This window comes from Oenanthe melanoleuca, chromosome 1 (genome assembly GCF_029582105.1).
Source record: "Oenanthe melanoleuca isolate GR-GAL-2019-014 chromosome 1, OMel1.0, whole genome shotgun sequence".
In the NCBI taxonomy this organism is placed as follows: Eukaryota; Metazoa; Chordata; class Aves; order Passeriformes; family Muscicapidae; genus Oenanthe; species Oenanthe melanoleuca.
The window spans coordinates 93,884,840-93,909,862 of NC_079333.1; the positions used below are offsets into that span (position 1 = coordinate 93,884,840).

General features: G+C 39.3%; 1 protein-coding gene across 2 annotated transcripts; it reads left to right on the forward strand.

Annotated features, from left to right (window-relative positions):
* Nucleotides 1-625: 625 nt before the first annotated feature.
* PRPS2 (phosphoribosyl pyrophosphate synthetase 2) lies at nucleotides 626-24,687 on the forward strand. 2 transcript variants are annotated; one of them, XM_056502599.1, is made up of 8 exons: nucleotides 626-897; nucleotides 10,482-10,665; nucleotides 13,264-13,284; nucleotides 16,666-16,764; nucleotides 17,851-17,975; nucleotides 20,452-20,625; nucleotides 23,383-23,542; nucleotides 24,403-24,687. In XM_056502599.1, exons 1-8 carry the CDS (start codon nucleotides 776-778, stop codon nucleotides 24,493-24,495), a joined length of 978 nt encoding a protein of 325 aa, XP_056358574.1. In that variant the 5' UTR covers nucleotides 626-775; the 3' UTR covers nucleotides 24,496-24,687. The 2 variants fall into 2 exon arrangements, with proteins under 2 accessions (XP_056358574.1, XP_056358583.1); XM_056502608.1 differs by lacking the exon at nucleotides 13,264-13,284.
* Nucleotides 24,688-25,023: the final 336 nt, after the last annotated feature.

A 25,023-nucleotide genomic window follows, 5' to 3' on the forward strand; every position in this document is an offset into this window, starting at 1 on the left:
CGGAGGAGCTGTGCGGGCAGAGCTCCGCTCCGTGAGGCGGAGGAGCGGCGCGGGCAGAGCTCCGCTCCGTGAGGCGGAGGAGCGGCGCGGGCAGAGCTCCGCTCCGTGAGCAGGAGGAGCTGTGCGGGCAGAGCTCCGCTCCGTGAGCAGGAGGAGCTGTGCGGGCAGAGCTCCGCTCCGTGAGGCGGAGGAGCTGTGCGGGCAGAGCTCCGCTCCGTGAGGCGGAGGAGCGGTGCGGGCAGAGCTCCGCTCCGTGAGACGGAGGAGCGGTGCGGGCAGAGCTCCGCTCCGTGAGGCGGAGGAGCGGCTGCGGGCAGAGCTCCGCTCCGTGAGGCGGAGGAGCGGTGCGGGCAGAGCTCCGCTCCGTGAGGCGGAGGAGCTGTGCGGGCAGAGCTCCGCTCCGTGAGGCGGAGGAGCTGTGCGGGCAGAGCTCCGCTCCGTGAGGCGGAGGAGCTGTGCGGGCAGAGCTCCGCTCCGTGAGGCGGAGGAGCGGCGCGGGCAGAGCTCCGCTCCAGCGGCAGCTGCGGGGCACGGACCGCAGCGGGCTCGGCACGGGGCGAGGAGGAGGAGGAGAAAGAGGAGGAGGAGGCGATGGAAGCACCTGTGTCCCGCGGCGCCCCGGCTCGCCCCGCCCCGGTCCCTCCCGCTGCCGGCAGGGCAGGGCAGGGGCAGCGCAGGGCAGGGGCGGGCCCGCACCGCCGCTATTTCTCCGCGCTCCGCGCTGCCCGCGCTCCTCTCCGCAGCCCGGCCCCGCCAGCCCGCCCGCAGCCCCGCCATGCCCAACATCGTGCTCTTCAGCGGCAGCTCCCACCACGACCTGTCCCAGCGGGTGGCGGACCGGCTCGGCCTGGAGCTGGGCAAGGTGGTCACCAAGAAGTTCAGCAACCAGGAGACCAGGTGCGTGCCCCGGCCCCGGCCCCGGCCCCCGCCGCGTGTCTCGCTCACACGCCCCGCTGGCGTCACGGACACCGCACGGACACAGCAGGGACACAGCAGGGACACAGCACGGACACAGCAGGGACACAGCACGGACACACCCCCGCGGCTGCAGCGGCGCTTCTTGCTCCGGTGTCACCGCTCCGGTGTCACCGCCCCGCTGTCACCCGGGGCTGGCCGGTGTCATCGCTCCGGTGTCACCCGGGGCTGGCCGATATCACCCGCCCCGCTGTCACCCTGGGCTGGCCGGTGTCACCCGCCCCGCTGTCACCCGGGGCTGGCCGATGTCACCGGGGCTGGCCGGTGTCACCCGCCCCGCTGTCACCCGGGGCTGGCCGATGTCACCCGGGGCTGGCCGGTGTCACCGCCCCGCTGTCACCCGGGGCTGGCCGGTGTCACCCGCCCCGGTGTCACCCGGGGCTGGCCGGTGTCACCGCCCCGCTGTCACCCGGGGCTGGCCGGTGTCACCGCCCCGCTGTCACCCGGGGCTGGCCGCTGTCACCCGGGGCTGGCGGCGGGTGCTGCCCCGCGCTCGGAAGGCTCGGTGCCGGTGCAGCCGCGCTGTGTCCGGTGTGTCGTGCCCGGCACTCGCTCCTGTTTGCTCCCCTCCTTTGCTCCTTGCTCGGAGCGCGGGCACCGCGCCGGAGCTGTCCCGGTTTGTGCCGCCCCGCTCGGCAGCTCCCTGGCCGGGGAGAGCATCCTCCCTCCCGTGCGGGGGGAATGGTCCGCCTGCCATTCAGGTGCTCGCTGATAATTAGCTACACAGCTGACAAAACAAAAAAAAAAAAAAAACCAAAAAAACAAAAACAAACTTTGTTGTATAAACTGCAGTATGCCATGCATTTTTGTAAGTAGGTCTGCATACAGGCAGATATAAGAACAGGATGGTGATGCTGGTTTAAAATCTAAAAAGGTCAAATTGCACTTGCAGAATTTGTTGTGACTGGCGTTTATTTTGCACTAGCAGCCAGGTGTGTGTGTGGTGGACCCGTTGCAGCTTCTGTGGGGCTCCACTCCCTGGCCCAAGACTGATGGTCTTGCATGAGAGTGCTGCAAGTTTGATGGCCTTGGCTTACTCTGAAAGTGCAGTCACACCAGGTTCCTGGCCAGCCAAACACAGAAAATGACTTTGATAACAGTGCAAAAAATCCTGTGTGAAACCATGAGGACAGCTTGCTCTCAGACCTGGAGTCTGACAATGTACTTGCCAATGCTTTTTCTATCAATATTGCCTCTCTTTACTAGTGTGTCATCTTAGCTTTCTGACCCACATGTTTAATTTGCTCAATTTTAACGAAGGATTTTCAGCTGAGGTGACAGTGGTATTTATGTTCACCCCATGAGCTGGTCAGACTGCAGCTGCCTCTCTGTATAGGTATGTGAGTCTAGGCTGCCACAAGTTCCTGCTGTAAGTAGCTGGCTGGTCTCTGAGGTTCTTATGTGTTTATTTTTATCACTTCTTATTCTGAGTCTCCTGAAAAAGCATGTTTTCATTGCCTCCTTTGAAAGATTAACATGATGTGTTCTAAAATTGCTCTCACAAAGCTTGTCCTTCTTTTCTGTCTACAGTTTTGCATTCTCAGTGCAGTTGCTCTTGTTCTAGTTATGCTCACTGGCATTACTATAAACCCTCTTCCATTGGTGTTTATGCAATCTAATGTTTGCACACTCTAACTCTTCTATTCATTCCTGATTAAATGAAAGCTTAAATCTTCTCTCAATTCTTTCCAGCTCCATACTCACTTTATTGCTCTTTGATCTCCTTTCTGCATGATAAAACTTAACTTGTGTATTTGGTTGCATGACTTTCTTGCTAACTTGTCTATTTTTTTTAAATGTTTGTTCTCCAGAGACACTTATCTTAATCTATGCTTTAAACATAGCAAACAGCAGAACTAAGTTGATTTAGATTTCATCCAAGGTAGAGATTTATCTCCACAGTTTGAATATTTATTTTATAAGGTAAGTTAATTAAATTCTGGGCTTCAGAATACACCTGTTTTTCCAGGTATGGAATATTCTTTCTGCCATTAAAAAGAAGGTAGTGGTGACTCAGTGGTTCAGGTAATTTAGTAGTGCCAATTTAGTTTTTTAGGCAAGTAGTGATGTAGTACAGATATGCGAAATACATTTATTAGAAACATTATTTCTGGTTGCTTCTGTTGCAACATGGCAAGGCTGACATTATCTCTTTTATTTTTTTTTTATTCCCTGAACTAAAATGCCTTAATATTTTAAACCTTTAAGTGTTTGGGTTTTATTTTGTTTTTGTTTTGTATTACAACTTCCTTCTTTTGGGAGTCTAATCTGAATTTCCTGTTTTCCCTTCATCATGTAAAGTTGTACCCACTGTATAATATTTCAGGTAATTTTTTTTAATATTCTTAGCAACTTACACCAGCATCCTTCTAGATGTTGACTTTCCAGTTTTCTGGACTAATGTTCTTAACAAAAAAAAAAACAAAAAGCAGCAATAGTAGTAAGAGATTCCCTTGACAATGTATTTGAAATTAAACTACAGATTAAGTTGATACTTATGCCAAGGGGCTCTTTCCTGAGGCATCTGGATTTTCTGTCTATACTGCTAAGTCATGTAAGCAAAAATTACTTCTTCCTATATACAGTGACCTTCAGCACAGTACTTTTTTTTTTCTTTTTTATTCCATTTTTAAATGTATAAACAAGTGTACTGGCATTATGAAATACACTTGCAGTATTGCAGAATATAAAACCTGACAGTTAAAAAGCTCAAAGAACCTTAAACCTTCCAGTGGCACTCCAGCAATCCCCCATGCAAACAGATAAGCCTGGGCCTGAGGGTTAAACTCTTGCTCTGTCAGATCTGTTAAGTTAGCAAGTTGCACAGAAGATTTACCTTTTCTTCAAAACTGTTTTGCTGTTTGCTGCTTTCCCTTAAGTATAAATGATGTGTAAATTGATAACTGTGTGCAGCCTCAGGCTTAAATACTTGCAAAAAGTCCTGGAAGCCTTTTCCTTGAGAGCTGTAGTCTGGCTTGCAGAATAGAGTGGAGAGAAGAGTTATTAAATATTTTGCATTATATTTCAAGTCAAACAGGACTTGGATTTCAGTCCCATCTCTCAGCAGCTGTAGGTGGGTTTGAGAAACTGATGCTGAGTTTAGACAGAGGAAGGACCATCACTGAGAAGTGCTATGGTAAATAGTCATTGCCTGTATGTTTACAGCTCCAGAACATTTAAAATGGGAAAGACTTCTCATTTTTACCTGTACAGAGTCTGGTGTACCTAGCAATAATATCACAGTCCTCTTCTGATTTAGGCAATCAATATTCTTTCAGGTTCTGTAGCTGGTAAATATAATGTCTGTGCTAAGAAAGTGGGGGAAGTTGCTAGCAGGCTCAGTCACTGCTCCAGTTTTTTTCCTCCTTCCCCTTAAACTCTATGGAAATGCTTTCCTTCACCTGGCTACTAAAATCAAGCAAAAAGCAGCACCAGAGCTCCTCTGGTTGTGGATGATAACTGTTATTATTCATAGCTTGTGTGTCAGTTGAGTGCCAGCCACAGTGTCATGTAGGAGCTTTGGGTGGCACCACCTTATTTATCTGGCAAAATCACAAGGGCTGCAGTGGGGGCTTAGTCAGTTTATCTTCCTCAAAGCCCACAAGCCAACTGTCATCAGCAGTTTTGAGGCTGGAGGAAGAAGAAAGGAATGGAAGTCCTTAAACAGGGATGGCTGTTGTAGCCTCAGCATCATGAAACTGTTTGACATGTAGCAGATGCATACAGATATTAAACACTCTGAAGCTTTTTGCAGAATTGTCTTCAAATGCCACCTTCTGAGTAAAATTAAACCCCAGTGCAGACATTTTTGGTGAGTCAATTGAAAAAATATTATTAAATTTATTACTTTGTAAATACTTTTGTTTTCTTACAAGATAGGGTATTCTTCCTTCTTTAAAGACTATTTATTTTAACTCTGCTCTTGAAATACATGTTATTCTCAAAATGAAGAAACTACTCATAGGTGACATTCTTCTGCACACATTTTTCCTGGTGAAAGATGTTAGTGCTGCCACCTATTCCTGTGAGATTCCTGGCTTCTTGCTCTCAGATTCACTGGCTGAAGTGAGTCTTGGAGATTTTCTTGATCCAAGAGGAAGGGAATTGAAGTCCTGCCTGGCACATGTGGATTTGAAGGGTTCCTACCCATAGGTCTGCTCAGCTGCTGAAGTTAGACTGTTTCAGAAACATCAAATAAAGTGATTATCCTTTAGCTTTTACAGAAGGAAATATGGAATGACTACAAATGGGCATTGCCTGCTGTATGGCAAAAGCTGTGCTGATGTTATAAGAGCCATTTTCTTTTGAGTAAATTAAACTGGATGTTGTGGGCTGATATTTGATCTTGGAAGTTAGGAAAAAGTAGCTGATGTTTCCCTGGAGAATTCAGTCCAGGATGGATTTGAGTCTACATTTCACAGTAAATGGGGAAATGAAACCAGTTTGTTCCATTAAGTAATAACTAAAAAAAATCAAGACCAAACCTGAAAACTTTTATCTTAGAGATTTACAATTTGTCACTTGGCTTCCTTTTTATCTCTCCATCAGCATCCTTGTCCTGCAGCTCTCTCAGATGAGACATGACCTCACTGCAGCCCATGTAACCTGGTTCCTTTGGGTTCAGCTGGTGTGGAGCCATGAGCTGTATCACCTCACTGAGTTATGGTGTTATGGTGTTTGCAGATCCCTGATCATGGAATGAGCAAGCTCAGGTCACAAACTGGTGTTGGAACAGTTGAAGACAGTAGGGACTAGGGGCACTCTGGGATGTGAAGTCTCTTCACACTGCCCAGCTGCTGAGTAAGTGATTCCCAGCTGGGCTGGTTGTGGTCTGCCCCTCTCAGTGGGGGCAGCTCTTCCCCTCTCAGCTAATTTACCCTGTCAAGGGCAAGAGGAGGCTGGAGAAACAGATTTTACCAGCTTGGTTGAAGAAGGTAAAAATTGTTTCTGGACTGTGTGTTAAAGCACTGTATGTGTTAAAGCCACAACAGTGTTTTGTTTGTATAGGGAATTGAAGATGCAGCAAATATGGCCATGTATTGCATTGTTCGTTTGTTTGAATTGGGAAAGGCTCCAGGTCTTTAAAGCTTTTGTTTGAGACTTCCACTTTTTTGACATTGCCATGTATTGTGCACTTTTATCTTTGTGTAGATGCTAAAAAAAAAAAAAAAAAAAAAAAAAAGAAACCAAAAAACCGCAACACCATCTATCCAGCCCTTAAAAAAAAAACAAACAAAACAAAACCAAAAAAAAAAGCCCTGATATGAATGTGATGTAAATAATGGCTGACAGTCCCTAAGGTGTCCTTAAGTGCAGAGTTTGGTACTCAGCCTTTGAAGAGATTTTGCACATGTTCAGGTTTGTTAGGCATTTGTTTCCAAATTTTGGAGGGTAGTTTTTGGACTGCATGCTGTTAAACTTGCTGAAGAAAAGGTGTTTTTATTTTGTGGTGGCAGGCTGTGTGCCAGAGTGGAGGGTAGCAAGATATTTCCTATCTTCTGGTGTTTACCCTACCAGTGCTCTGCATTGGAACTGGGCAGTTGTTAATGGAGATAGAGGAGGGAGTTTGTCTTGGAACTGTTAGTGAAATGGGGGAGACCATGGAGATTTGGGGTCCCTATAGACTTCAAACCAACTCTGGCATTTTTATTGCTTCTTTGTTGCTTTGGGCTTTGCTGGTTCCTGCTTTATGGAACATCGTGTCAGTTGAAATATTTGCCCAGTAAGTTGAAACTCTTGCATTGAAAGACTTTACTCTGCGAGATGTGTTCCCAAAGGTAAGAGGTCAAACACACCCTCCTGCTCAGTGCTTCCCATTGGCTGGGTTTCAATGAATTGCCAACTCAGCATGTGGATTTGTTTGATCACTTTGAGATATTGATTCATTTGTACACTGTATGAGGACTCTAGACCTTCATTTTTTGGCCTCTTCTCTGTGTGTTGAAAAGGCCTGATGTACACATCTACTTTTTTTGTAAATATATTTTTTTTATCATCTAATTTGCTTGAGAAATCTTACTTTTTATAAGCATGGCTAGAAACTTAATCTGCTGTAATTATTTTTAAAAAATACATAGAGTCCTTGTAAGTGTAGGATTTGAACATCCTACTTATGTATTTGCATTATTTACCTTTGTAGTTTGGCTCTACATGCTTAATCTCCTGTATCCCCTCAGCTGTTTGGTTTTTAGTTAGGATGTACAAATCTATAATTTCTATCACTAAGTTCAGTTGGGAATGCACTATGAATCTAGCTCAAAAGGATCTCAGTCTGCTGATTTTGATTTTTACTTAATGGATGCTTCAACCATTGAAATATGTTTGTAGCCTAAGTGGGTTTTATGCTGCATCCTTAATTCAGGGTTATTAGTCTGTCCAAGTTTCTACTAATTAAATTGAACTCTCAAATCCACCTTTGAAAGTTGAAGGCAGATACCAACACCTAAACTTGGTATTCATCTTGTCCTGTCTTATGTGTACCTTTCCCAGCTGGAGCCTCGTGCTTCTGGATGCCAAGCAACTGGCTCAGAGTTAATTATTATTGTGAGCTATTGATTTTTGTAAATTTCCCTTTTAAACACAATTGTGTGGTGTCAGGGCTTTTAATGTACAGGTTCTGTTGACTCTTCTTGAACAGAAATTTATTTAAACTGTTACCAAATAGCTGAATTTGATTGAATTGCACAAAACAAATAGAGCTTGTAATAATGAGGCAAAAGCTTGTTTTTGTGTCCTTCCTCTGTGTCCTGCTTATGTGAAATTGTTTAAATAACCTCACAGTTAATAAGGTCATGATATAGATGGGGGAATTTAGTAGTAATGTTAATAAGATAACTGTCACAGAGTTTGACTGCAGTTAGCTTAGTGTTGTCTAGTAGATATTTCAAATAAAATATTCAAATTCTGAAAAATTTGAATATTTTTAATAATATATTTTAATATTTTGAATATAATAAAATTCAGTACAACACCTGATTCTATAGTTTATAGTCTCATATTGGTTTCCTGAATATGAAGGAAAAAAAAACCAGAAAGGGACAGGGGGAAAAAAAACAAATCCAAACTGCCAATTCCCCACCCTCTCTCCATAAAAAAAATAAAATTAAAAAAAAAACAAACCAAAAAACCAACCAACCAAACAAAAAAATAACCCACCAGTGTGGTTAGTACAGGCTGTATCTGATGGAACACTTGCAACACAATGCCTGGTTATCTATTCTCTCTGGCTCAGGGAAGGTGAAATAGGCAGCTCTGTGTTTGTCTGTTGAGTCCACACAATAGCTCTGAATATCAACCTTTGAGAAGGTAGATAATAAGAGATACTGATCTGTTGCACAGCTCTCTTTTGTTGGCTGGGAAATGTGGCTGCTCACATTTGTGTGTGACAAGTATGTCATTCTGGCCTCAGAAACACCTACACTTCTTTTTCAAATGCACTAAGAGACAAAGAAGTAGCATGTTTGTTTTCTAAGTTGTTTACAAGATGATGTTTATTGGTAGCCCAAGACCATAAGAAAAAAATACAATTAATGGCAACAATGGAAAAATCATCACTTCAGGTCCACAGTATTAACCAGACCTATATTTATCTGCAGGTATATTCCTTGGCCTACTGAAAAATGTTGGTTTTTAGTGATGTGCATAGAAGTGACAGTTTTTAAAAAGAGTAAAACAATGCCAAGTGTTCTTTCAGTATATAGTGAACATTAAGATTTTATACTTTTGTCACTCAGCCAATTTTTTTTCCTAGTATGTAATGTTAGACTGCTAAATTAGCTGCTCCTTTTTTTTTTTTTTTTTTTTTTTTCCCCTAAGTAATAAAATAATTTTTCTTTGGGCATAGTCCAACGGTGTGGTACGAGACACGACTCATTGTGAAGCAGGTCTGTGTAACTGCTGAGTCAGGGTGCAATTTGCATTTTTTAAAGCTGCCACGATAACCACAGAGCTGTAATAATGACTGAGGCCACATGTGTAAGCTGGTGAGGGCATTCCTCACGTGGAGCTGTGCTTGTGCTCAGGAGGGCTCCTGGCTAGTTTATCCAGCAGTGTATCACACTTAGTGTCTTACTGAGTGTTATATTGACCAAAACTTTTTCAGTTCCAAAAAGGGAAACAAACTAAGAAAATATTTTGATCAAAACAGTATTATCTGAACAGCCTCATTCCACTGATCAAAAACTTAGAGGGAAGTTGACAATCAGGAAGCAACAGTTTTGTGACTAAAAAATTGTGTCTTTGTGGAATGATGAAAGCTTCCAAAAGGTTTCCTGACATTCTGCAGATGATGACCCTGACCACCTCATCTTCCAGAGACCTGATGTTTGATTATTTTCTTTCTTTTGACCTTAAGAAATCCTGCTAGTAGCATTCTTAGGCAAAAAATGTATTCAGTTAAGGAGAAAAATTAAGGCAGGATTTATATAGAGCTTGTTTGGGACAGCAGAGAACTCAAGTAGGGGAGCTGAGAGCATGTACTCAACTATCTTGCTGGTGATAAATCAAATGTGTGCTTATCATTTAAGATGCTTAAGAGCAGTAAATTCCTTTCTGTGGAAAGCTCATGAGTCTTACATAGCACATTGGGAGCTGATAAACAAAACTTGTTAGGACTGTGTTTGACTAGAGCAAGCCTCAGCATTGAAGGACCCATTAAAGAAATTATTCTTCCCACATCTGGCCCATTTGGATGGTTTCCAGACAGAAACTTCTGCTTATTTGTGTCTTGGGCAAAGATAGAATCTTTTAAATAAGGGTTCAATATATTCTAATGTTTAATAACTGAGACTAACATAGTAGAGCATGGATTTGCAAGGTCTGATCACTTAATTGTTTATGTACTGTATGTTTCATGTATGTTGTACATGGATTTAGGGAAAAAACCAGAGGTTTTCTGTTATGTTTATATGTAACTTTTGGAGTAACAGGTGTGAAAAGTTAGTGTGGCTCAGCAGTAAATGTCTTTTGCTTGGATCTAGAATTGAGAAAGGATGCACATTCAACAGTTTTGTTTTATTTTTCCTGTTTAAGCTGAATTTAATTTTTGAATTCTGTAGTGTGAGCAGTTATTGATCCCAGAATTTGTCTTGAAATCTGTGGAAGAACAAAAAAAACTTAAGATACATAAGGACCCAAAGCATGTAAGCAGAGTCAGAGCAAACAGAACAACTGACAGATACAACATGAGAGTTGAGCCATGCTGAGCTGGTGATTAGCAGCCTTCTTAGTTTTTCTGATAGTGTTTTGTCCTCTAAAAACACTTGAACATCATTGTGTAGTTTTTATAGCTGCTGGTTGGTGCTGGCCTGATGAAGACCATACTGGCTTATATTGAATCAAAATCACTGTAAAAGTAATCCTGCTCTAAATGGGAAGTTTACAGAAAACCTGTGGTAGTTTTCTGGATTTTCTGGATTTTTTTTCTATTTTTTTTCCTTTTTTTTTTTTTCTTTGTAATGATTTTGCAGTAATTTAAGTGTTGAAATGATCGTCTCCTGCTCTTTCAGTGTAGAGATTGGTGAAAGTGTGAGAGGGGAAGATGTGTATATTATCCAGAGTGGCTGTGGAGAAATAAATGACAACTTAATGGAACTACTCATCATGATCAATGCCTGCAAGATTGCATCATCCTCCAGAGTGACTGCTGTAATTCCATGTTTTCCATATGCCAGGCAAGATAAGAAAGACAAGGTAGGTAAGAATTGTGTCATTTTGGAAGGCTTCTCTTCAGATTGCTCACTTGAAATTTTTGGAGATTCATAATTTTCATAAACATTTAAGTGATTCAAAATATTTGATTCCCCCTCTCCCCCCCATAATTTTCTCTTGGTAAAATGTTCAATTATTTTATCCAAAAGTGAATGGAGTGAGACTATAAATTACTTTTTGCTTGTGTTTTGATAACTGACATGCTGAAGTAGGTATATTTTATGTGTGTGGTCTATTGCAGAGTACTTTGCTAGGAAACCACATTGGGATTGTTTATCCTGATTTTTCAAAGTTTTTTGTATTTTTAAATCCCTATTAATACAGAGTACACCTTTTTAAGCATTTTAATTGCATGGAATTAAATTCAAAATGCTGTAATTATGTAGGTAGGTTTTATCCTATATGGTTAAACAGAGCAGAATGTAAGGAACTGATAAAATCCACAATACATAACAAAGTAATAAAAATGTTATTTTATGCTGCCAGACAGATTTAGAAAATTATACCTTTAATATTTATATCTGCAATAATTATTTTGATTTATGAAGACAAGAAATTGTATGGAAACCCCATAAATGCTCTACTGGTTTTATTGCCCCTTTCCTGAATTTTATCTGTCATAACTGATAAATACACCAGTTCAGCCAAGTTGGTGACACAGTAACAAACTCTCTGTGGGAAGTGAGACTGATTTTAAAAAGTAGAGAACTAGACATTCTATCTCTACATATACACAAAAAAAACCCTTTGACAGGTTATATGAATAGTATTTTACCTAAGATCACTTGAAAAGAAGTAGTAAGAAATGTGAATTTGGCTTTAAAGATTGGATTGCAGTGGTTGTATTTTTTTTGAAACTTCTCTCCTTTACTTCCTGTAAATTGACTGCCCCCTCTCTTTCACTTTGGAATCAGGCAAACCATTCTGCAAGCCTTCTGCTAGTGTTTATATTCTTTTAGATAAAAAAACATAACAGGATGAAGTAATGGAGAAGCTAAATATAATAGTGATTACTACAAAATATGTAATAGTCAGCCTGTGATATCTAAGAACAAAACTAAAAAAAAACTTATTTTCTGGTATAATAATTATTTAAGTGCAGGCTCTGTAATACCATTCTACTACTATGAAGGTCTGCTTCTTATACTTCCAAAAATGGAATTCAGGAATTAAAAAGTAGGACCCTATTCTTTGCCTACATCTCTTGGTACTTCATTTTTCTGTGTTTTGTAGTGGATGATGCTTTCCCTTGATCAGAAGGGGTGAAATACTTGATATCAAAAGATCTAAAGTTCAAGAGACCTTGAAAGAATACCAGTAAGCATTTTGGTGAAAAGAAGGGAAAGCATCTCACTATGTTTTGATTTCCCAGTTCTTATAGGGAAGTTCTGCTGTATCATCCTCTAAGTTCTTGGTGTGGGAAAAGTATGAGTATATTCCAAAATTTCCATGCATCTAAATTGTCTTGTCAAGGCTACCCAAATTCCACGTGGCAGACTTCCAGAGACATTTTAACCTCCCAGTGTGGTGGCACACTGCATACCATCGAGAAGAATTTTGTATTTCAGAAATGCCATCTGAAAATGAATAGCCTAGGAAAGTGATTTTGATTAATAGAGATTGAGATTTTTTTTTTTTCCAGACTGTTCTCTGTGTGTCACTGAATTCCACAACTGTAGGCAAAATTTTTTGTTGTTGTTGTTTGTGGGGGTTTTTTTCCCCCCCTCAGTTTTGCAATTGAGAAAATGTTTGCCATCTTTGGAAATTAACCTTGGTAGTTGACCTCCATGTTGCAAAATAAGCTATAATACAGCTGTCAACATTGGGCAGCTGTTGACAGGGACATCTTTCCTCCTGCTTGCATCAGATCCCTTGGTCTTTGACCCATCATGAGTGCACAAGCTTGGTGTGCTGCCTGAAGTGTCAGTAAAGTGCCAGCCATTTTCTTCCTGTGATTGTACACTGATTTTCTTCTATGGGAAAGACATTGCTGTAGTTTGCTTGACTGTGAACTGAAGCTGTATAATCTTCAGTAGATGGTTGCTGTTTTCTAGTTTGAATTTAAGTTATTGACTTTAATTCATTACAAACTAAATAGACTGAGTCCTTGCTGCTTAAAATAACCATGTATTTGTCGTAGCTCTGGTGCAGTTATGATTCCTGAGAACAAGGAAAGTGCTCTCCATTTATTTATGTAAGGAAAGGGCCTAATCTACTCTGAACATTTTAGCACTAAAACTAGACTATCTTTGAATTGAGAAATAGATTAAAAAAAAAAAAAAATGAGGTTACTGAGAATGATGGAAAAGTCAGTATATTAATTTAGATTCAGTCAAGTGCTGTCCTAAACTAGGCTATTTCTGATGCACAAGCTAGCTAAACTTAAAAATAGCTCAGATGTTTCTGTGCTTTGACTATGACTGCACTTAAGCATCCTCTAGTTATGCCAGCCTTCCAAGCTGTGGGTAGGACACATTTATGTAGGATGCTGCAGAGATGCCTTTGAGATAAGTTAGAAGTACAGTGACAGGTGAGATTGGTGTTCTACAGCTGATGTAACTTTGTTTTTTTGATTTGTAGAAGGGATCCGTGGAGCGTTGGGTAGGTATTTTTTTTTTTTTTTTTTACCTAACACTATGCATTTCCATTAATATGGCCTTAAAGGGTGAAACTTACTGGGTTACATTATGTATAACTAGGAACATTTTCAGTTTCACTTCTTGATTTCAGTTGTGTTTCACCTAGGCCATGACAATAATCCAGTGGAATAATTGCTACAAGAAAACCCCTAGATTCTAGTTTAAAAATTATTTGGACATTCAAGATAATGGCTGTCAATTTCTGAGGTTTCAAAGCATATCTCACTTTTGAAATTATAAATTTGGGTAATGCATTAATGAACATTTAGTATCCATACACTTCACAACTGGCTTTCTTGGAAGTGAAAGTTCCAATTATAAATCTTTGGGCTTTCTTTGATTCCCCATTTTTTTTTTTTTTTTTTTTTTCATTCACTGTGCATGTGATGAATATTGAGCAAGACAATTTACTAAGATGCTTAAAGGCGACAGAGCTTTGATCTTGAAGGACAACTTTTATTTTCAGCTATGTGTCCTTTGCACAGTTACTCTTGTGAGGTTGTTTATATTAGCTTTATGGATTCCCCCTGCCACTGGTAATTCAAGTGATTTTTTAACAATCTAGTTTCTGTACATAATCTAATGCTGCATTTCACACTACTAATTCTGAAAATAATCTAAAATTACATCAAAGAATTGAACAATGAATATTGTAAATCTGTGTTCTCTCATCAGAAGCAAACCTTACAAAGTACTTTATAAGGAAAATCATGCCTTCTCATCTACCTCTGCCATCCAAGTTTATGAATAATGAGGCCAGGTTATCTGAGGTTCCCATGAATATACTTTTTTTTTTTTATTTTAAAATAATCTTCCATTTGCATCATATTGTAGTACAAAACTTACTTTCTGTGCAAGCAAGCAAAGCTTAAATGTGCCATGTGGGTTTTTCTTTTAATGCACAATTTTGTGTAAAGGAAACTGTCAGCTGCAAGCTTCTTTTGTCTTAATCTCCTATTAGCCCATTCTTAAGAAACAGGTACTGGTGTCTGGCTATCTTTCCTTCCAAGACCCTCTGTCCACCAACATGTAGACAATCTGTGATGTCTGCATATCTGCTAAAAGAAGTTACTTAGTGGTAAAACTTCAAGTTCTTCCTTCTGGGAAGGCAGCCTGAAAGGCCAGCAGCTGAAAGAAGTGCCAACTGGTAATGTATGCATTAGGATGGGGTGCAGGAAAGTATTTTATTTGGGGTTTCTTATGATGGTGGTACTCATGATATTGATACATGAGACAAACTGAATGGTGTCCACATTGAACAGAAATGAAAAAAATAGACAAAATTCAGTGTGCTGGATGGAGTGGAAATGCCAAAACCATGTTCTGAAAAGAATGTAATTTGCCTTTAGCTGCTAGCTGGAGCTAGTTGCTTGTTTTTACCAGTGGGACTGGTCTGGTTGGCCATTTTCTTTTCCTTTCTCTTCTGTTTGAGCTGACTCACCTGGCTGTTGGTTCAGACAAGTCCTAGTGTACAGCACAAGGGAAGTGTGTAACCTGGAAAGGTAGGATAGTACAACCAGGAGAGCAAACCTCTCATTTCAGATTTACCTGTTAGTGCAGCTTAGTGGAGGAATTAAACTAGATCTTTGCAAAGAACTGGTAAGAGAATACTGCAATAGAATGACAAGAGTAGATACTAAATACTAATTTTGTTAGATGTTGACAGAGATTTGAGAATATTTTGAAGTCCAGCTTAGAAATGTCAGATGCTAAAATGAGCTGAAGTGATCAGAAATTCAAATGGCATGAACAAAAATTTGCTACTAATAATAGAAATATCCAGAAAGCTTTGGACAACTTACAGAGCTGAACTGAAATGAAGAGCAGTGTTGTCCTTTGTAAGTGGAAAATCAGCTGTGCTGAAGCTGGGAGTGATGTGCATCTGAATTGCTGAGATCTAGGGAAGTGCTGGCTATTGCATCTGCTCTCTGTCTTACACAGACAAAATGGTGGTGATGTTCTGTGAAACACAAGACCCAAAAGGGATGATTTTCAAAATGAAGGATTTCGGTAATGATGGTGATAAATTTGATCTGGCCATAAAACGAGGCTGCAGTATCTCAGTTTCTATTCTGGAAGTGTGTTGTCAATCTGCAGGTTAAAATAGAGAAATTCCCAGTGTCCACCTAAACTAGGAAGAGTTTTGATGAAAATGCTGGCTTCCTGATAGGACACAGATGGAAAAGCATCCAGGCTAGATTGTCAGTGATTCAGCTCATTGGCACTGATGCCCTTGAGCACCAATGGAAGGAAAGCAGAGGTACTCTGTGATTGTGTGTATGGGCTGGAAGGAGAGGAAGTTCCTGGGAGGTGAAATGAGACTGTTTGATAAAGAGATGTAGCAGGAGAGAATACTGTGCCAGCAGAAAACAGTCTGATACTGAGGTGGAAACTCTGACTTGCAGTTCTGCCTTCATGCTAATGTCATTGCCAGCTATTAGCCTTATTTAAAGATTAGCAAAAGAAAGTAGGAGGTTTTGTTTAGTGTTAGTGCAAAGTTATTGTTTAGAAAATAGTAAGACAGAGAAAACTGTCTAGGGAGACAAAGGATTTTACAGAGCTTGAAAAAATGAAGAAACCTTGGAGTAGCTAAAAAAAGAATGAGGTATCCTCCAGTCATAGTTGCCTTTTTTTTTCTTATTTGTTTATTTTGCATCCTTGATGCTTTTAAAAACCTCTTGACATTGGCATTAACTTTTCTAATAAGATTTTTGTTCTTCTTTCATTCTTTCTGCTTCAGATTTCTTCATATTCCCCTGTCCCTTTTGGGAGTTCTAGACTCCTAATTGCATCCAGGAATTAAATATAAATTAAAAAAAAAAGTCAGTGTAAAAGACCCCTGCAAACAAGGATCTGCTGCAAGCTTTACTGTGTTATGAAGAAATGCTTAATACTAACATTCTTTTAAAGCAGTGTTCTCAAAAGTTGGGTTCATTTTGCCTTTGATCTTTGGATTTTGCAATGTTTCTTAGAACAAGATAGAATTGAGTGTTTACTATGCAGAGTAGAGGCTTAGAGAAGTAAAGATTGTCCTTCTGCTATGAAAAAGTTAGCTAAAATTTTAAGTAGAAGAATTTGAAAACTATATCCCAAATTTTATCTCTTTAATACAGAGCATTATTAGGCAGACTGTGCAAACTGGTTTAGATATTCCTAAATGCTTTACTGAGTTTCAAAACAAAACCCTAGTAGCAGGATTGACAGGCTGGTTTGGCTAAAGTTCTGAAGCTTTTCATATCTAGATTCCAAATACTACAAAGGAAAAAATAACTAATCTTCTAATTCCTTGCATCTAGTCAATTTTTTTTTTTTTTAATGTAAACATTTGTGCTTTATTCCTCAGAGCCGTGCACCAATCTCTGCAAAACTTGTTGCCAACATGCTGTCAGTTGCAGGGGCTGACCACATCATCACCATGGACCTGCATGCTTCCCAGATCCAGGTAACTGCTGCTTCTAACCTGTTGTGCCTAGAAGCTCTACTGAGTTAATGGGACAAGCTGATAGTAGTCCTCTGGGGTTTTGGTCATTATTGGGAAAGGATATGTACAGATCTGTGAGGGTTCAGAGAAAGTCTTGATATCTGTTTCTAATTAAATTCCTTCGTAGAAAGAGACCAGTCTCTATTTTATGGGGTGATTTTGCAGTTATTTCAAATATTTGTGCATTTGTCTTTGGTAGAATTTGCTAAGTCTAATGTAAGAGCTTCCGGAACATAAAATATCCTGGCTTGGGTCAAATTCTCTTAATCTTAGCCTTGTCAGAGATTGTAGTGTTGCCCTAGGTAGAGTTTTGTTGTTACAGCCAAGGGTGTAATATTTTCTTAAAAGAAGTGCAGATGGAGCCTGGCAACCCTTATCTAGCTTACTGCTGAATCCAGCAAATCACAAAACCTTTGCTTCAGACACAGAGCAGACATAATTTGTCATTCTCATGTGTACCTTGTTTTAAGAGAACTTACTTTTTATAGAAAACACTCTTTATTTCAGTTCTGGCACTCAATTTAATCAGAATTTCTTATTATGCTAGATGGCTATCACATAAATAAAAAAGTCTAAACCAGAGTTCTTGTTTTTACAACTTGTACAAAGATTCCATTTTAGTTTGAATCCTCTCCATGGTGAAATACTGCTGTTACTGTCAAGCAGTTGAAATTTATGGAAGTTGAGTATTATTCACTGGATTTTTTGAGAGCTTTTCACTGGCATGAATTCACTTGAGTGCCTGAAGGTGATAATCTTTTCTGATTTTTTTATCAATTGAGAACATCTGTTTTCTTTTTCACTATTCTTGGGTGATATTTTTAAAGATCTTAGTAAATATTCCTAAGTGTTCTTAATACTAAGGAACTTAGTATTTACTTGACTTCAGCAGCATTTATGAAAAGAGTAGTATGAAAAGTAGAATTAGACCAGTGTAAAATACTAATGAAGTTCTACCATTCATGGAAGGGAAAGGTTTGATTCTTTGCCTTTGTTCCAGGGAAGATACAAACACATATTCATGAAACTCTTTCTCTTTTGGACTAGGGTTTCTTTGACATTCCAGTAGATAACCTGTATGCAGAACCTGCAGTCCTGCAGTGGATTAAAGAGAACATTCCTGAATGGAGAAACTGTATCATAGTCTCACCTGATGCAGGTGGTGCAAAAAGGTACTATACAAGCCTAAAACAATTAGATTTACATATAGTTAGTGGTTAATGATCTAGTTTGTCTAGTCTTCTATATTCCTCTATGAATTGTGCAAGATACAGGGTACATCACTGATGAATCCAGCTGCAAACAGAACAACTAGTTCTTCCAATGCTGTTCATGCTTGAAAACGTTCAGGAGCTTTCTATTCTCTAAAGAAGATATTTTTCTCTCTCCCTGGATATGATCTCATTAGCTGAATCCCTCCACCAGAGGGAAGAGATTTTTCCTGCTGCTTGCTTCTTTAGTCAAGTTGCTGCACCTCTTCCTGCTTCGCTCTGGAATTGCCTAAGCTTCCCTTCTCTGTCAAAGCATCTGGCCTATTCCCACTGTACCTGCTGGCATTTAGGTAAGAGCTTGCTTGACTGTATTTCTTTTTGTTTTGCATTATTGCATTCCAGATGTAAACCTGCTGAGCCCAAGTTTTGCACTATAAATACTAGAAAAAGGGAATGAAAGTTTAATTGATGAAGAGTAAAAATAGAAAATGTAGTTCATTGGAGGCTTTCTTCATTCACAGCATATGTTACTCATTTAGCAGACTCTGTTTTATTTGGTATTGATTGAGCATAAACCAATGCCAAAACTCAGAAGCAGACTGGCTGGTGAGGTCATAAAACATGCCACTGAGGCAAAATGCTTATTCTCAGGTTTTATTGCTCATGCTGCTGCTGCAGAGGGAAAAAAAGACAAATGAAGTAAGACTCCTGTAAGCCCACAGCAATTTAAATGTCTGAAATGTAGTGTGGGGAAAAGTGTGAAAGACTGTCGTAATTTGATTTTAATTGAAGTCCTTGAGTCTGTTGTGAGTGTTCATGCTGTAATGATTTTTAGGGAAAAAAACCTGAGTAGAACTTCTAGTTGTTTCTTTTTAGATTAATCAAGTTAAGGATGTAATGAACATAGAAAGCATTCTAAAAGATCACTCACTTACATTTCTTCTTCGTTCCTATCAGTATCCTGTTATTTTTGCATTTGGTTTTTATGTTGGTTTTGTTTTTTAAACAAAATGCAATCTTTGCTTAGAATTCAAGTCAGAAGACAGCATTTCTTCCCCTACCAAATATTTGTGCATTATCAAATTAATCATAAAAGTTTATTGTTTGAAGATCACTCTCACTCTATATTTAATATAGATAGTACAGTCTATCTTTATTATTTTTCTGTTGTTATGCAACCATCCAGCTTCTGGTGAAGTAGAGGTAGATGTTGCTTCAAGAAATTCATAGCTTCTCCTTCACCTCCAGTAATAAAATATAAAGAAAATTGTTTGGCCTTTCCATTTAAAATGTGTAGAACTTCAAAATAAAACATAATAAAAATTAATAGAATGTGAAAATTGACCATGAATTATCTTATAATTTAAATCTGTAAATACGAATTTAAAATAAATCCATTTTCTTGAACTCATTTAAAATACTTGAATTCTCTTTTGTTTCTTACCTCTTGCTTGGTTTTTCCCCAGCTCATTAGATGTTGCAACTGAAACAAGGCATGGAAATTCTATTGATATCTTAGTGCCTCTGAGGTATTGAGACTTGCTATGCAATTACACTGTTCATAAAAAATACCAGAATTTTTGGATTTTTTGTTATCGTTCATTTGTTGAACTACAGTAATTAAAAGTTCCTTATTTAAGTGGTAAAGAAACAAAACTGTTTTCTCTATTGACCATGCATGCTAATAACCTTGTAAACAACATTCTGCATAGCATAGGCAGGCTACAAGGTTGCATCAGCATTTAGAAAAAATCATGGAATTTTTTATTCCTTTCTCTTTATAGCTAAGAACTTTATTATTTTAAACAAACTGGAAGAAAGCAATCAGAAGTCTGTAACAAGTGAAGTTTATTATTGGGAGTTTGTTTGGCCACCAGGGGTCACCCTGAAGAGTTTTAAAAGATCTTTGTCAAGCAGATGTATGCCAAGGGAATTATTAATGAAATAAGCTACTTGATTACTAGTCAACTACTGTGGAAAGAATTATTAATCATTATTAACTTGTTTGTTTTTTTTCCCTTTGGCTTGGTTTTAAATCCTGCAATGGTATTTTCAGTTAGAATGTTAAAGTGCACATTCCCGTAGGCTTAGAATTAACTTTCTCCTACTTTAAATTACCTAGTGTGACTAGTATTGCAGCAGCTTAATAAAGGCTTGTGAATACAGAAATGTTTTCAAAGCCGGCACTTAATGACAGAAAACCAGAATCAACTCAATTAAAAACTTGATTTTTGGGGTATAGCTTAAGATACTCTGGTTGTATTTATTAGAAGTGAATTAAGATTGTTTCTACCTGTCTCATTCCTTGCAAAATTTTTGCAGTGGTAATTTGAAAGCCAGAAGACAAAAGCTGTGTTTTGTGACAAATACATCTCTATGATTGTTTTTTCTTTTTAAATGGTTCTCTAAATGTGGTGTATTTCTTCCTGTAACTTAGGGTTACTTCAATTGCTGACAGACTGAATGTGGAATTTGCTCTCATTCATAAGGAAAGAAAGAAGGCAAATGAAGTGGACAGAATGGTCTTGGTTGGTGATGTGAAAGACAGAGTAGCAATTCTTGTTGATGATATGGCTGACACATGTGGCACAATATGTCATGCAGCAGACAAGTAAGTATTATTATGGTCTGCCCCACTGCCTCACTGCCCAGCTGATGTCCTCAAAGCCTATAACCCAGCCTGACCTCTGTAGTATAAAGTGACTCTGACCTTTGAGTTGATAGGTCCCAGTTCTGTGATTCAGCTGTGTCCTTCTTTAGAACATAAAATTGAGAAAATAATTACAGAAATACATGATCTGTACCTAGGAGAACACATAATAAATAAAATGTCATATAACTTGAAAAGGACTTGGGCCATCTAGTGCACTTTACAGTTCCAAGGCAGAAACAACAGCTCAAAAATCATTCCTTCCTTGAACCTCATCATGGAGCCTTTCCACTCTCCTTAGGCAATCTTTCTCAAAGCTATACTGGATTTAAAACTATTTTCACCAGACTGTCCAATGCAAATGTAACATTAATCTTCACTGTACATCTTAAGTATAAAACTACCTGTCCTTTTCATCTGGGGAGGTGAGCATAAGTTTTCCTGTCTTCTATCTGAAAGCTGCTTCAAGAGTTCTCATTTCCCTCTAGATTTGAGTAACTTGAGTTTATTCAGCCTTTCCACAAGGTTTGTAGGCTTCTGTTCAATTGTGATGCCTTCTGGATTCCTTCCAGCTGTTCTGCTTCTTGAAGTGGAGCTTGTGAATGTAGACCCTCTATCCTAACTAAGTCTCTAGAAGTGCTAAGTAGAAAGGATTATTTATGGGTTTCCAGGTGCCTTTATCTGGCTCTTTTCAGGTTAGTTGTAGGGCTGGCTCATGTTCATCTGGTTCTCAACCAGCACCCCAGGTCCTTTCCCCCCCGGCAGCTTTTCAGCCACTCTTCCCTGAGCCTGTAGTACTTCTAATTCTGATGGGGTTGTTGTGGACAAAGTGCAGGACCTAGCACTTGGCCTTATGGAACCCCACACTAATGGCCTCAGCCCACTGATCCAGCCTGTCCAGATCCCTCTGCAGAGCCTTCCTGCCCTCAGCAGATCAACACTACCACCCAGCCTGGTGTTACCTGCAGATCTAACTGAGGCTGCCCTCAACCTGCTCGTCCAGATCCCTGATAAAGATGTCAAATGGGTTTAGCCCTGGGGAAACCTCAGCAGTGACTGGCTGCCAGCTGGATATAACTTTATTCACTACCACTTTCTGGGCCCATTCATCCAACCAGTTTTTTACCCAGTGAAAAGTATACCTGTCCAAGCTATGAGATGCAAATTTCCACAGGGGAATGCTGTGGGAAACAGTATGAAAGCAACAAGTGAGCTAGACTTTGTTCTTGGTGGTTTCAAGTAAAGGTAATCCCATGAGTTTACAGTCCTTAGTTGCAGACTTGCTGTTTGCACCTGTATAAAGGATGTCAAAAAACTCATGGAAGGAGGATTCATACAGTCTTGTGTTTCTTATCTTCATGGAAATTGATGAAATTTTGCAGAGATGTTATGTAGTTTGCCATCTGCATTCTAATGTACATCAAAATCTCAAAGTACTCTTTTAGGCTGTGCCTTTTGCAGATCAAAATCACAAATTGCCTACCCAACATACTCTTGTGCATAGAGGAAGTTAATTCCTGTCAAAAACCTTTATTTCTTTCGTGTTTTGGAAGAAGTACTCTTTATTTACCTACAGTACATGTCTACAGACCAAATTCTAAAACTGTCAATCACCTTCAGTGTATCTGCAGTGTTCACTGAGATGTCAGTGATGCTGCCCTGTGTTCTGGCATGAACCAGTGCTTTTCATTAATGTCAAATCCAAGTGGGATGTACTTTGTGTGTAATTAGACTTGCACACCAAAATACTCCCTACAACTCTTTTTGTCTCAGCAACCTAGATGCATATCAAGCAGATGACCTGAGAGATATATTTTCAGATACAACAGATCAGCTTGCTTCAGTTCAAACTCAAGTGCACACACTTGGTACACACTCACCCTGTTGTAATGGATACTCCTTGTAGGCTGTGGGTACTAAAAGTAGTGCAGAAAATGACCAGAAAACTTCAATTCTGTTAAGTCATTTAAAATAATATGATGTTTCTGTGGTTTGGGGGTTTTATTCCCCTCTTATGCTTCCTCCTGAGGCTTTGTGATGATTTGATAAAATGTCATTCCTCAGAGCCTCAGTTTCTAAGGCTAGAGAAGCAGGTAGGACAAATGCATCTGGAGGCATTGAGGCCATTAGAAATTAAATTAGGATATTTTGACTTATTCACAAGGTGTTCTAGTTCTTTTGATTTATACTTTTTTTCCTCTTCATGCTTCACTTCACTGTGTGCTTGGATCAGCAGCATGTCTTCCCACAACCTTGCAGAAAGCTAGGCTTTTAATCATTAACATTTCTTCTTCCTTAGAAACTCCTTCCAAGCAGAACTGTTTGAATTGCAAATGAAAATAAAGGTGGACAATAATGGAGCCACAATAGAGTTGTGAATGCTGCCATCCAACCTACTTATTTTTTTTCTGGTTAAGATAGAAAGCTTGTACTGGACTTCATTTTTATGTTGTGCTGATATAGTCAAAAAAGTGCAGTGTTATAGATCAGTACCACTGCTGCAAATAAGAACTTTTAAATTTAATTATAATTTTTGTTGGGGATTTTTCTGAGACAATTCAAACTTTTTCAAGTTATCTACAGACTAATTCAGATATTTGTATATTTTATATGTAGAACTTTGTAAATAAAATGTATTTTAGAGACTTGCATCTATCTTCATCTATAGCCATGTATGTAAACATGGATCACAGCATGCTATTTTTGTGTGTTCTACAGGTTAATGTCTGCTGGGGCTACTAAGGTTTATGCCATTCTGACACATGGTATCTTTTCTGGTCCTGCCCTCTCTCGGATCAATAATGCATCGTTTGAGGCTGTTGTGGTAACTAACACAATCCCCCAAGAGGAGAAAATGAAGCATTGCCCAAAAATACAGGTACAGTGGTATTTTTATATCACTTCTTTAGACTCAGTCTTTGTGTTTGACTGCTCACTGGTGCTCGGATTTGTGCCTTGAGACAAAATTAATATTCTTAAATACATTGTTTGCAATACATTTTGCTAAAGCATGCTAAAGAACTGTTTTGAGGGGATTCAGGTAATGTAATAGAGCACTTAAAAATATTTGGTATTTGCCACGCCCTGAATAAGCTTGATTGTGAAAGACCAATGGAAAATTGACTGGTTTCTTTTTTCTTTTTATTTTAATCAATATTAATCATTCAATATTTCCATGTAGGAACTTAGTTATTCTGTTGAGGAGGCCACAGAAATCTTAGACAACTTTGTTTTCTTGAAAAACACAAATGAAATTGTTCTGGAAAGTCATGTGTCCCATTTGGACATTTTCCTTAGTACAGAGTGGAGAAAAGCATAAAATATTGAGATTTTAAATGTATTATTGGATTTTTTAAAAGCTTAATATTTGGTATTTATTGAAACAAGGCAAGCACTTCAAAAGGTGTACTTCCTTTAAACTGTATTTATGCCAAGCAGACACTGCCATCTGATGGCAAGAATAGTGGGGCTTTTTGACAACATGCCCTTTGTCAGAACTACTCAACAATATGACTGTTCAGTGATCCTAGTCAATGGTTTCTTACTCAATTTTTGAGTTCTTACTTGGTATTATTGCTGTTTTTATGTGTATGTTCAATGCCTAAGCCTTAGTGTTATGTTACTTTCTAGAAATAAAGGCTACAAAGGTAGATGGAATGTTTGTTTATATGTTTGTAAACTGCACAGTTTATTGCTCTTAGCGTGCCATCAAATTTTTCTTCTCAATTTTTCTTTCAGTTTATTGACATTTCCATGATCCTGGCAGAGGCAATTCGAAGGACACACAATGGTGAATCTGTGTCTTACCTGTTCAGTCACGTCCCCTTGTAACTGCAGGGGCTTGCACTGCATCTTTGCAAAGGTCTCTTAAGCTAGCACTGTTTTTAACAATGCACATCAACCATGAGAAATTAGTATCTTTGTACAATTCAAGAGCTTGTATGGTTAATTATTATATTTGTCTTGTAATTAACATGTGTTCATTGTAAATGGGCAATAAATCTCCATCTTGCAGAAACCTTATGAATTCTCTCAAGAGTCTGGAAGTGTTGTGTTGTGCAAGTTCTTCTCTGTGCCTGTTCTCACATTTGGCTAAGTGCTGCATCACATCTGTTTTTCTGTACTGAACTGGAAACTGTTCACAGACCTTAACAGGATGTAAACATGTGAGATCATTCTCTGTGTTAAGCTCAATGCTGCAGACCTGAGTTTCTTGTATCTATTAATCTGTTGGGCAAACAGCTGGATTTTTTTTTTTTGTTTATGTTTAAGTACCATGAACAGTATTTTATAAGCCCTAATAATATGTAAAGGTCATGTAAATTATGGGGAACTGTTGGCATATATATATATAGTATG

Excerpts from the sequence above, each read along its gene's own strand:
- PRPS2 (XM_056502599.1), top strand. The coding sequence starts at position 776 with ATGCCCAACATCGTGCTCTTCAGCGGCAGCTCCCACCACGACCTGTCC. Across the intron at positions 16,765-17,850 it reads TGCATGCTTCCCAGATCCAG|GGTTTCTTTGACATTCCAGT; the intron begins GTAACTGCTGCT and ends CTTTTGGACTAG. Across the intron at positions 17,976-20,451 it reads GATGCAGGTGGTGCAAAAAG|GGTTACTTCAATTGCTGACA; the intron begins GTACTATACAAG and ends CCTGTAACTTAG.